Genomic DNA, 12,664 nt, shown 5'->3' on the forward strand with positions numbered 1-12,664 from the left:
TTACTCTGTATCTAACCCGTGCTGTACCTGCCCTGGGAGTGTTTGATGGGACAGTGTAGAGGGAGCTTTACTCTGTATCTAACCCCTGTACCTGCCCTGGGAGTATTTGATGGGACCGTGTAGAGGGAGCTTTACTCTGTATCTAACCCGTGCTGTACCTGCCCTGGGAGTATTTGATGGACAGTGTCGAGGGGGCTTTACTCTGTATCTAACCCGTGCTGTACCTGCCCTGGGAGTGTTTGATGGGACAGTGTAGAGGGAGCTTTACTCTGTATCTAACCCCTGTACCTGCCCTGGGAGTATTTGATGGGACCGTGTAGAGGGAGCTTTACTCTGTATCTAACCCGTGCTGTACCTGCCCTGGGAGTATTTGATGGACAGTGTCGAGGGGGCTTTACTCTGTATCTAACCCGTGCTGTACCTGCCCTGGGAGTGTTTGATGGGACAGTGTAGAGGGAGCTTTACTCTGTATCTAACCTGTGCTGTACCTGCCCTGGGAGTGTTTGATGGGACAGTGTAGAGGGAGCTTTACTCTGTATCTAACCCGTGCTGTACCTGCCCTGGGAGTGTTTGATGGGACAGTGTGGAGGGAGCTTTACTCTGTATCTAATCCGTGCCGTACCTGCCCCGGGAGTGTTTGATGGGACAGTGTAGAGGGAGCTTTACTCTGTATCTAACCCGTGCTGTACCTGCCCTGGGAGTGTTTGATGGGACAGTGTAGAGGGAGCTTTACTCTGTATCTAATCCGTGCTGTACCTGCCCCGGGAGTGTTTGATGGGACAGTGTAGAGGGAGCTTTACTCTGTATCTAACCCCTGTACCTGCCCCGGGAGTGTTTGATGGACAGTGTAGAGGGAGCTTTACTCTGTATCTAACCCGTGCTGTACCTGCCCTGGGAGTGTTTGATGGGACAGTGTAGAGGGAGCTTTACTCTGTATCTAACCCGTGCTGTCCCTGCCCTGGGAGTGTTTGATGGGACAGTGTAGAGGGAGCTTTACTCTGTATCTAACCCGTGCTGTCCCTGCCCTGGGAGTGTTTGATGGGACAGTGTAGAGGGAGCTTTACTCTGTATCTAACCCGTGCTGTCCCTGCCCTGGGAGTGTTTGATGGGACAGTGTAGAGGGAGCTTTACTCTGTATCTAACCCGTGCTGTCCCTGCCCCGGGGGTGTTTGATGGGACAGTGTCGAGGGAGCTTTACTCTGTATCTAACCCGTGCTGTCCCTGCCCTGGGAGTGTTTGATGGGACAGTGTAGAGGGAGCTTTACTCTGTATCTAACCCGTGCTGTACCTGCCCTGAGAGTGTTTGATGGGACAGTGTTGAGGGAGCTTTACTCTGTATCTAACCCGTGCTGTACCTGCCCCGGGGGTGTTTGATGGGACAGTGTAGAGGGAGCTTTACTCTGTATCTAACCCGTGCTGTCCCTGCCCCGGGGATTCTCTGGTGGTAACCCAGCTCTTTCTTGGTTTGTGCAGGCAGTTTGTCTTCGTCGTCACTTTCACCACTTTCCTCATCAACTGTGTCGATTACGACATCCTGTTCGCCAACAAGCTGGTGAACAACACACACCGCGGGAATCAGCTGGTTAAAGTCACGCTGCCGGACGCCTTCCTGCCCCCGCAAGTCTGCACCACCAAGTAAGGACCGCGGAATCACTAGCAACACAAGGGTAACGGGACAGAGTGTCCCAATGTAAGGGTAACGGGACTTAGAAACATAGAAAAATAGGAGCAGGATTCGGCTCTTTGAGCCTGCTCCGCCATTCAATATGATCACGGCTGATCCTCTATCTCAATACCATTTTCCCGCTCTCTCCCCATAGCCCTTGATGCCTTTTGTGTCTAGAAATCTGTCTATCTCCTCCTTAAATATATTCAGTGACTTGGCCTCCACAGCCTTCTGTGGTAGAGAATTTCACAGGTTCACCACCCTCTGAGTGAAGACATTTCTCCTCATCTCAGTCCTAAATGTCCTACCACGTATCCTGAGACTGTGACCCCTCGTTCTAGAACCCCCAGCCAGGGGAAACATCCTCCCTGCATCCAGTCTGTCTAGCCCTGTCAGAATTTTATACATTTCAAAGAGATCCCCTCTCAATCTTCTAAACTCTGGTGATTACAGGCCTAGTCGATCCAATCTCTCCTCATACGACAGTCCTGTCATCCCAGGAATCAGTCTGGTGAACCTTCGCTGCACTCCCTCTATGGCAAGTATATCCTTTCTTAGGTAAGGAGACCAAAACTGCACACAGTACTCCAGGTGTGGTCTCACCAAGGCCCTGTATAACTGTAGTAAGACATCCTTGCTCCTGTACTCAAATCCTCTTGCAATGAAGGCCAACATACTGTTTGCCTTCCTAACTGCTTGCTGCATCTGCATGTTTGCTTTCAGTGACTGGTGTGCAAGGACACCCAGGTGCCTTTTTGTACATGAACATTTCCCAATCTATCACCGTTTAAATAATACTCTACCTTTCTGTTTTTCCTACCGAAGTGGATAACTTCACATTTATCTACGTTTTACTGCATCTGCAATGTATTTGCCCACTCACTCAACTTGACTAAATCGCCTTGAAGCCTCTTTGCATCCTCCTCACAACTCACAATCCCACCTAGTTTTGTGTCGTCAGCAAACTTGGAAATATTACATTTGGTTCCCTCATCCAAATCATCGATATATATTGTGAATAGCTGGGGCCCAAGCACTGATCCCCGCGGTACCCCACTAGTCACCGCCTGCCACCCCGAAAAAGACCCATTTATTCCTACTATGTTTCCTGTCTGTTGACCAATTTTCAATCCATGCCTGTATATTACCCCCAATCCCATGTGCTTTAATTTTGCTCACTAATCTCTTGTGGGACTTTATCAAAGGCCTTCTGAAAATCCAAATACACCACATCCACTGGTTCTCCCATAGAAACATAGACATAGAAGATAGGACTAGGCCATTCGGCCCCTCGAGCCTGCTCCGCCATTCAATGCGTTCATGGCTGATCATCCAAATTCAGTACCCGGTCCTTATCTATTCTACCAGTTACATCCTCAAAAAAACTCCAGTAGGTTTGTCAAATACGATTTCCCTTTCATAAATCCATGTTGACTTTGTCTAATCCCGTTGATATTTTCTAAGTGTCCTGTTATCACATTCTTTATAATAGATTCTAGCATTTTCCCTACTGCTGATGTACATATATAGATACATAGAAGATAGGAGCAGGAGTAGGCCATTCGGCCCTTCGAGCCTGCTCCGCCATTCAATGAGATCATGGCTGATCATCCAAATTCAGTACCCGGTCCCTGCCTTCTCCCCATATCCCTTGATCCCTTTAGCCTTAAGAAATATATCCAACTCTTTCTTGAATATACTTAATGAATTGGCCTCCACCGCCCTCTGTGGCAGAGAATTCCACAGGTTCACCACTCTCTGGGTGAAGAAATTCCTCCTCATTTCAGTCCTAAATGGCTTACCCCTTATCCTTAGACTATGACCCCTGGTTCTGGACTCCCCGGCCATCAGAAACATCCTTGCTGCATCTAGTCTGTCCAGGCCTGACAGAATTTTATAGGTTTCGATGAGATCCGCTCTCCATCTTCTAAACTCCAGTGAGTATAAGCCCAATCGACACAATCTCTCCTCATACGTCATTCCTGCCATCCCAGGTATCAGCCTGGTGAATCTTCGCTGCACTCCTTCCATGGCAAGAACGTCCTTCCTCAGGTAAGGCGACCAAAACTGCACACAATACTCAAGGTGTGGTTTCACCAAGGCCCTGTACAACTGCAGCAAGACATCCTTGTTCTTGTACTCGAACCCTCTTGCTACGAAGGCCAACATACCATTTGCCTTATTAACCGCCTGCTGCACCTGCATGCTTACCTTCAGCGACTGGTGTACAAGAACACCCAGGTCTCTTTGCACTTCCCCTTCTCCCAATCTATTACCATTCAGATAATAATCTGCCTTCCTGTTTTTGCCACCAAAGTGGATAACCTCACATTTATCCACATTATAGTGCATTTGCCATGTTTCTGCCCAATCACCCAACCTGTCCAAATCGTGCTGGAGTTTCACGACATCCTCCTCACAGCATACCCTCCCCCCCCAGCTTTGTGTCGTCTGCAAATTTGGAGATATTACATCCAATTCCCTCGTCCAGGTCATTAATATATATTGTGAACAGCTGGGGTCCTAGGACCGATCCTTGCGGTACCCCACTAGTCACTGCCTGCCACTCGGAAAACGACCCGTTTATTCCAACTCTTTGCTTTCTGTCCGCCAACCAGTTCTCTATCCAAGTCAATACCTTGCCCCCAATCCCATGTGCCTTAATTTTGCATGCTAATCTCTTATCGAAAGCCTTCTGAAAGTCCAAATACACCACATCCACTGGTTCTCCCTTATCTATTTTACCAGTTACATCCTCAAAAAATTCCAGTAGATTAGTCAAGCATGATTTACCTTTTGTAAATCCATGTTGACTTTGTCCGATCCAGTCACTGCTTTCCAAGTGCTCTGCTATTACATCTTTTATAATGGACTCTAGCATTTTCCCCACTACCGATGTCAAGCTTACCGGTCTATAATTCCCCGCCTTTTCTCTACCACCTTTTTTGAATAGTGGGGTAACATTAGCTACCCGCCAATCCATGGGTACCGTTCCAGAGTCTATCGAGTTCTGGAAGATGACCAGCAATGCATCTACTATTTCTAGGGCCACTTACTTAAGTACCCTGGGATGTAGATTATCAGGCCCTGGGGATTTATCGGCCTTCAGTCCCATCAATTTTCCTAACACCATTTCCCTACAAATACTGATTTCTTTCAGTTCCACCCTTTCATCAGACCCTATGTTCCCCGGCATCTCTGGGAGGTTATTTGTGTCCTCCTTTGTGAAGGCAGGACCAAAATATGTATTTAGTTGGTCTACCATTTCTTTGTTCCCCATTATAAATTCCCCCGATTCTGACTGTAAGGGACCTACGCTTGACTTCACCAATCTTTTTCTCTTCACATATCTATAAAAGCTTTTGCAGTCAGTTTTTATGTTCTCTGCAAGCTTACTCTCATATTCTATAGTGTGGAGATGCTGGAGTTGGACTGGGGTGGACAAATGTAAGAAATCACACAACACCAGGTTATAGTCCAACAGCTTTATTTGAAATCACAAGCTTTCGGAGCGCTGCTCCTTCTTCAGGTGAAGTGGAGAAATGCATAAAGACACAGCTTATATAGTCAGAGAATCATGTCGGATGTTTACAGGTAACCTTTCCAACTGCCATTTATCACACCTCGGCAGAGAGATAATCACAGCAGTCAAAGGTGTGAATGGTGTCCAAACAGGTCAGTCAGGGAAACATTACATCAAAGAACAATGAGGTGGGGTCACAAGGGGTCAAATATTGCAGATGCTGGGGTCTGTATGAAAAACAAAAAAACAGACAAAAAACATTTTTTTTGGCTGGAAATCACAGCAGGTCCAGCCGCATCTGTGTAGAGAGAACAAGCCAATGTCGACTCGAGTCTGGATGACCCTGCATCAGGTGGGGTTACATGTAGCGTGACATGAACCCAAGATCTCGGTTAAGGCCGTCCTCATGGGTGCGGAACTTGGCTATCAGTTTCTGCTCGGCGATTTTGCGTTGTCGTGTGTCTCGAAGGCCACCTTGGAGAATGCTTACCCGAAGATCGGAGGCTGAATGTCCTTGACTGCTGAAGTGTTCCCCGACTGGGAGGGAACACGCCTGCAATATTTGACCCCTTGTGACCCCACCTCATTGTTCTTTGATGTAATGTTTCCCTGACTGACCTGTTTGGACACCATTCACACCTTTGCTGTGATTATCTCTCTGCCGAGGTGTGATAAATGGCAGTTGGAAAGGTTACCTGTAAACATCTGACATGATTCTCTGACTATATAAGCTGTGTCTTTATGCATTTCTCCACTTCACCTGAAGAAGGAGCAGCGCTCCGAAAGCTTGTGATTTCAAATAAAGCTGTTGGACTATAACCTGGTGTTGTGTCATATTCTGTAGGCTAACCGGTCTGTAATTCCCTGTTTTCTCTCTCCCTCCTTTTTTAAATAGTGGGGTTACTTCATGCATTCAGATACAGTACCTTTAGATTTGTCTTTTTAACATTTTTAGCCATCTTTACATTTTTTTGCACTATGGCTCTATTTGTCTTATTACCATTTTCTCTTACCCGGACCCTATGTGTTAGTGCACTGCTTTCTTTGTACGCTCTGTCCCTTCCTGACACAATCTGGTTATCCTTACCCCAATCACTTTCCTGCACTGCTTCCTTGTCTTTTCTCTTTAGTATTCTAGATTTCTCTCCACTGGGACCCTACTGCCTCCCCCCCCCCACAACCTTATTTAGTTTAAAGCCCTATCTACCTCCCTAGTTATTCGATTTGCTGGAACTCTGGTCCCAGCATGGTTCAGGTGTAGTCCGTCCCAACGGAACAGCTCTTTCTTTCCCCAGTACTGGTGCCAGTGCCCCACGAATCGAAACCCACTTCTCCCACATCAATCTTTGAGCCATGCATTCATCTCCCTGATCCTATTGACCCAATGCCAATTTGCTCGTGGCTCCGGTAATAATCCAGAGATTATGACCTTTGTGGTTCTGCTTTTTAATTTAGTCCCTAGCTGCTCAAACTCTCTCAGCAGAACCTCTTTTTTTGTCATTCCTATGTAGTTGGTACCTACATGGGCCACGACAACTGGATCCTCCCACTCCAAGTTCTTCTCCAGCCCGGAGGAGATGTCCTTTACCCTGGCACCGGGTAGGCAACAGAGCCTTCGGGACTCACGCTCCTGGCTGCAGAGAACAGTGTCTATCCCCCTAACTATACTGTCGCCTACTACAAACACCTTCCTTTTTACTCCCCCCACTTAAACGGCTTCCTGTATCACGGTGCTGTGGTCAGTTTGCTCGTCGTCCCCGCACTGGTCCATAGTGTTTGCAAGAATCTTGAATCTATCGGACAAGTGCAGGGACTGAGGCTCCTCCAATACTACCCCCTGGATCCCCGTACCTGCCTCACTCGCAGTCACACCCTCCTGTCACTGTCCCCCAGCGTAAGGGTAACGGGATAGAGTCACTGTCCCCCAGCGTAAGGGTAACGGGATAGAGTCACTGTCCCAGCGTAAGGGTAACGGGATAGAGTCACTGTCCCAGCGTAAGGGTAACGGGATAGAGTCACTGTCCCAGCGTAAGGGTAACGGGATAGAGTCACTGTCCCAGCGTAAGGGTAACGGGATAGAGTCACTGTCCCCCAGCGTAAGGGTAACGGGATAGAGTCACTGTCCCCCAGCGTAAGGGTAACGGGATAGAGTCACTGTCCCAGCGTAAGGGTAACGGGATAGGGTCACTGTCCCCCAGCGTAAGGGTAACGGGATAGGGTCACTGTCCCCCAGCGTAAGGGTAACGGGATAGAGTCACTGTCCCAGCGTAAGGGTAACGGGATAGAGTCACTGTCCCCCAGCGTAAGGGTAACGGGATAGAGTCACTGTCCCCCAGCGTAAGGGTAACGGGATAGAGTCACTGTCCCAGCGTAAGGGTAACGGGATAGAGTCACTGTCCCAGCGTAAGGGTAACGGGATAGAGTCACTGTCCCAGCGTAAGGGTAACGGGATAGAGTCACTGTCCCAGCGTAAGGGTAACGGGATAGAGTCACTGTCCCAGCGTAAGGGTAACGGGATAGAGTCACTGTCCCAGCGTAAGGGTAACGGGATAGGGTCACTGTCCCAGCGTAAGGGTAACGGGATAGAGTCACTGTCCCCCAGCGTAAGGGTAACGGATAGAGTCACTGTCCCAGCGTAAGGGTAACGGGATAGGGTCACTGTCCCAGCGTAAGGGTAACGGGATAGGGTCACTGTCCCAGCGTAAGGGTAACGGGATAGAGTCACTGTCCCAGCGTAAGGGTAACGGGATAGAGTCACTGTCCCAGCGTAAGGGTAACGGGATAGAGTCACTGTCCCAGCGTAAGGGTAACGGGATAGAGTCACTGTCCCAGCGTAAGGGTAACGGGATAGAGTCACTGTCCCAGCGTAAGGGTAACGGGATAGAGTCACTGTCCCAGCGTAAGGGTAACGGGATAGGGTCACTGTCCCAGCGTAAGGGTAACGGGATAGAGTCACTGTCCCAGCGTAAGGGTAACGGGATAGAGTCACTGTCCCAGCGTAAGGGTAACGGGATAGAGTCACTGTCCCAGCGTAAGGGTAACGGGATAGAGTCACTGTCCCAGCGTAAGGGTAACGGGATAGAGTCACTGTCCCAGCGTAAGGGTAACGGGATAGAGTCACTGTCCCAGCGTAAGGGTAACGGGATAGAGTCACTGTCCCAGCGTAAGGGTAACGGGATAGAGTCACTGTCCCAGCGTAAGGGTAACGGGATAGAGTCACTGTCCCAGCGTAAGGGTAACGGGATAGAGTCACTGTCCCAGCGTAAGGGTAACGGGATAGGGTCACTGTCCCAGCGTAAGGGTAACGGGATAGAGTCACTGTCCCAGCGTAAGGGTAACGGGATAGAGTCACTGTCCCAGCGTAAGGGTAACGGGATAGAGTCACTGTCCCAGCGTAAGGGTAACGGGATAGAGTCACTGTCCCAGCGTAAGGGTAACGGGATAGAGTCACTGTCCCAGCGTAAGGGTAACGGGATAGAGTCACTGTCCCAGCGTAAGGGTAACGGGATAGAGTCACTGTCCCAGCGTAAGGGTAACGGGATAGAGTCACTGTCCCAGCGTAAGGGTAACGGGATAGAGTCACTGTCCCAGCGTAAGGGTAACGGGATAGAGTCACTGTCCCAGCGTAAGGGTAACGGGATAGAGTCACTGTCCCAGCGTAAGGGTAACGGGATAGAGTCACTGTCCCAGCGTAAGGGTAACGGGATAGAGTCACTGTCCCAGCGTAAGGGTAACGGGATAGAGTCACTGTCCCAGCGTAAGGGTAACGGGATAGAGTCACTGTCCCAGCGTAAGGGTAACGGGATAGAGTCACTGTCCCAGCGTAAGGGTAACGGGATAGGAGTCACTGTCCCAGCGTAAGGGTAACGGGATAGAGTCACTGTCCCAGCGTAAGGGTAACGGGATAGAGTCACTGTCCCAGCGTAAGGGTAACGGGATAGAGTCACTGTCCCAGCGTAAGGGTAACGGGATAGGGTCACTGTCCCAGCGTAAGGGTAACGGGATAGGGTCACTGTCCCCAGCGTAAGGGTAACGGGATAGGGTCACTGTCCCAGCGTAAGGGTAACGGGATAGAGTCACTGTCCCAGCGTAAGGGTAACGGGATAGAGTCACTGTCCCAGCGTAAGGGTAACGGGATAGGGTCACTGTCCCAGCGTAAGGGTAACGGGATAGAGTCACTGTCCCAGCGTAAGGGTAACGGGATAGAGTCACTGTCCCAGCGTAAGGGTAACGGGATAGAGTCACTGTCCCAGCGTAAGGGTAACGGGATAGAGTCACTGTCCCAGCGTAAGGGTAACGGGATAGAGTCACTGTCCCAGCGTAAGGGTAACGGGATAGAGTCACTGTCCCAGCGTAAGGGTAACGGGATAGAGTCACTGTCCAGCGTAAGGGTAACGGGATAGAGTCACTGTCCCAGCGTAAGGGTAACGGGATAGAGTCACTGTCCCAGCGTAAGGGTAACGGGATAGAGTCACTGTCCCAGCGTAAGGGTAACGGGATAGAGTCACTGTCCCAGCGTAAGGGTAACGGGATAGAGTCACTGTCCCAGCGTAAGGGTAACGGGATAGAGTCACTGTCCCAGCGTAAGGGTAACGGGATAGGGTCACTGTCCCAGCGTAAGGGTAACGGGATAGAGTCACTGTCCCAGCGTAAGGTACGGATCCAGGTAGGTAACGGATAGAGTCACTGTCCCCAGCGTAAGGGTAACGGGATAGAGTCACTGTCCCAGCGTAAGGGTAACGGGATAGAGTCACTGTCCCCAGCGTAAGGGTAACGGGATAGAGTCACTGTCCCAGCGTAAGGGTAACGGGATAGAGTCACTGTCCCAGCGTAAGGGTAACGGGATAGAGTCACTGTCCCAGCGTAAGGGTAACGGGATAGAGTCACTGTCCCAGCGTAAGGGTAACGGGATAGAGTCACTGTCCCAGCGTAAGGGTAACGGGATAGAGTCACTGTCCCAGCGTAAGGGTAACGGGATAGAGTCACTGTCCCAGCGTAAGGGTAACGGGATAGAGTCACTGTCCCAGCGTAAGGGTAACGGGATAGAGTCACTGTCCCAGCGTAAGGGTAACGGGATAGAGTCACTGTCCCAGCGTAAGGGTAACGGGATAGAGTCACTGTCCCAGCGTAAGGGTAACGGGATAGAGTCACTGTCCCAGCGTAAGGGTAACGGGATAGAGTCACTGTCCCAGCGTAAGGGTAACGGGATAGAGTCACTGTCCCAGCGTAAGGGTAACGGGATAGGGTCACTGTCCCAGCGTAAGGGTAACGGGATAGAGTCACTGTCCCAGCGTAAGGGTAACGGGATAGAGTCACTGTCCCAGCGTAAGGGTAACGGGATAGAGTCACTGTCCCAGCGTAAGGGTAACGGGATAGAGTCACTGTCCCAGCGTAAGGGTAACGGGATAGAGTCACTGTCCCAGCGTAAGGGTAACGGGATAGAGTCACTGTCCCAGCGTAAGGGTAACGGGATAGAGTCACTGTCCCAGCGTAAGGGTAACGGGATAGAGTCACTGTCCCAGCGTAAGGGTAACGGGATAGAGTCACTGTCCCAGCGTAAGGGTAACGGGATAGAGTCACTGTCCCAGCGTAAGGGTAACGGGATAGGGTCACTGTCCCAGCGTAAGGGTAACGGGATAGAGTCACTGTCCCAGCGTAAGGGTAACGGGATAGAGTCACTGTCCCAGCGTAAGGGTAACGGGATAGAGTCACTGTCCCAGCGTAAGGGTAACGGGATAGAGTCACTGTCCCAGCGTAAGGGTAACGGGATAGAGTCACTGTCCCAGCGTAAGGGTAACGGGATAGAGTCACTGTCCCAGCGTAAGGGTAACGGGATAGGGTCACTGTCCCAGCGTAAGGGTAACGGGATAGAGTCACTGTCCCAGCGTAAGGGTAACGGGATAGAGTCACTGTCCCAGCGTAAGGGTAACGGGATAGAGTCACTGTCCCAGCGTAAGGGTAACGGGATAGGGTCACTGTCCCAGCGTAAGGGTAACGGGATAGAGTCACTGTCCCCCAGCGTAAGGGTAACGGGATAGAGTCACTGTCCCCCAGCGTAAGGGTAACGGGATAGAGTCACTGTCCCAGCGTAAGGGTAACGGGATAGAGTCACTGTCCCAGCGTAAGGGTAACGGGATAGAGTCACTGTCCCCAGCGTAAGGGTAACGGGATAGAGTCACTGTCCCAGCGTAAGGGTAACGGGATAGGGTCACTGTCCCAGCGTAAGGGTAACGGGATAGAGTCACTGTCCCAGCGTAAGGGTAACGGGATAGAGTCACTGTCCCAGCGTAAGGGTAACGGGATAGAGTCACTGTCCCAGCGTAAGGGTAACGGGATAGAGTCACTGTCCCAGCGTAAGGGTAACGGGATAGAGTCACTGTCCCAGCGTAAGGGTAACGGGATAGAGTCACTGTCCCAGCGTAAGGGTAACGGGATAGAGTCACTGTCCCAGCGTAAGGGTAACGGGATAGAGTCACTGTCCCAGCGTAAGGGTAACGGGATAGAGTCACTGTCCCAGCGTAAGGGTAACGGGATAGAGTCACTGTCCCAGCGTAAGGGTAACGGGATAGAGTCACTGTCCCAGCGTAAGGGTAACGGGATAGAGTCACTGTCCCAGCGTAAGGGTAACGGGATAGAGTCACTGTCCCAGCGTAAGGGTAACGGGATAGAGTCACTGTCCCAGCGTAAGGGTAACGGGATAGAGTCACTGTCCCAGCGTAAGGGTAACGGGATAGGGTCACTGTCCCAGCGTAAGGGTAACGGGATAGAGTCACTGTCCCAGCGTAAGGGTAACGGGATAGAGTCACTGTCCCAGCGTAAGGGTAACGGGATAGGGTCACTGTCCCAGCGTAAGGGTAACGGGATAGAGTCACTGTCCCAGCGTAAGGGTAACGGGATAGGGTCACTGTCCCAGCGTAAGGGTAACGGGATAGGGTCACTGTCCCAGCGTAAGGGTAACGGGATAGGTCACTGTCCCAGCGTAAGGGTAACGGGATAGAGTCACTGTCCCAGCGTAAGGGTAACGGGATAGAGTCACTGTCCCAGCGTAAGGGTAACGGGATAGGGTCACTGTCCCAGCGTAAGGGTAACGGGATAGAGTCACTGTCCCAGCGTAAGGGTAACGGGATAGAGTCACTGTCCCAGCGTAAGGGTAACGGGATAGAGTCACTGTCCCCCAGCGTAAGGGTAACGGGATAGAGTCACTGTCCCAGCGTAAGGGTAACGGGATAGAGTCACTGTCCCAGCGTAAGGGTAACGGGATAGAGTCACTGTCCCAGCGTAAGGGTAACGGGATAGGGTCACTGTCCCAGCGTAAGGGTAACGGGATAGAGTCACTGTCCCAGCGTAAGGGTAACGGGATAGAGTCACTGTCCCAGCGTAAGGGTAACGGGATAGAGTCACTGTCCCAGCGTAAGGGTAACGGGATAGAGTCACTGTCCCAGCGTAAGGGTAACGGGATAGAGTCACTGTCCCAG

At 50.9% G+C, this 12,664-nt stretch overlaps 1 protein-coding gene across 1 annotated transcript in view; it reads left to right on the top strand.

Moving 5' to 3' along the window:
* atg9a (ATG9 autophagy related 9 homolog A (S. cerevisiae)) overlaps positions 1-12,664 on the top strand; it is an 88,293-nt gene that overhangs the window by 24,879 nt on the left and 50,750 nt on the right. The window contains 1 exon segment of the mRNA XM_085986997.1: positions 1,474-1,635. Coding sequence (XP_085843123.1) covers positions 1,474-1,635 — 162 coding nt within the window.

Source organism: Somniosus microcephalus, chromosome 4, assembly GCF_052327205.1.
Source record: "Somniosus microcephalus isolate GS21.2 chromosome 4, FLI_Smic_1.0, whole genome shotgun sequence".
In the NCBI taxonomy this organism is placed as follows: domain Eukaryota; kingdom Metazoa; phylum Chordata; class Chondrichthyes; order Squaliformes; family Somniosidae; genus Somniosus; species Somniosus microcephalus.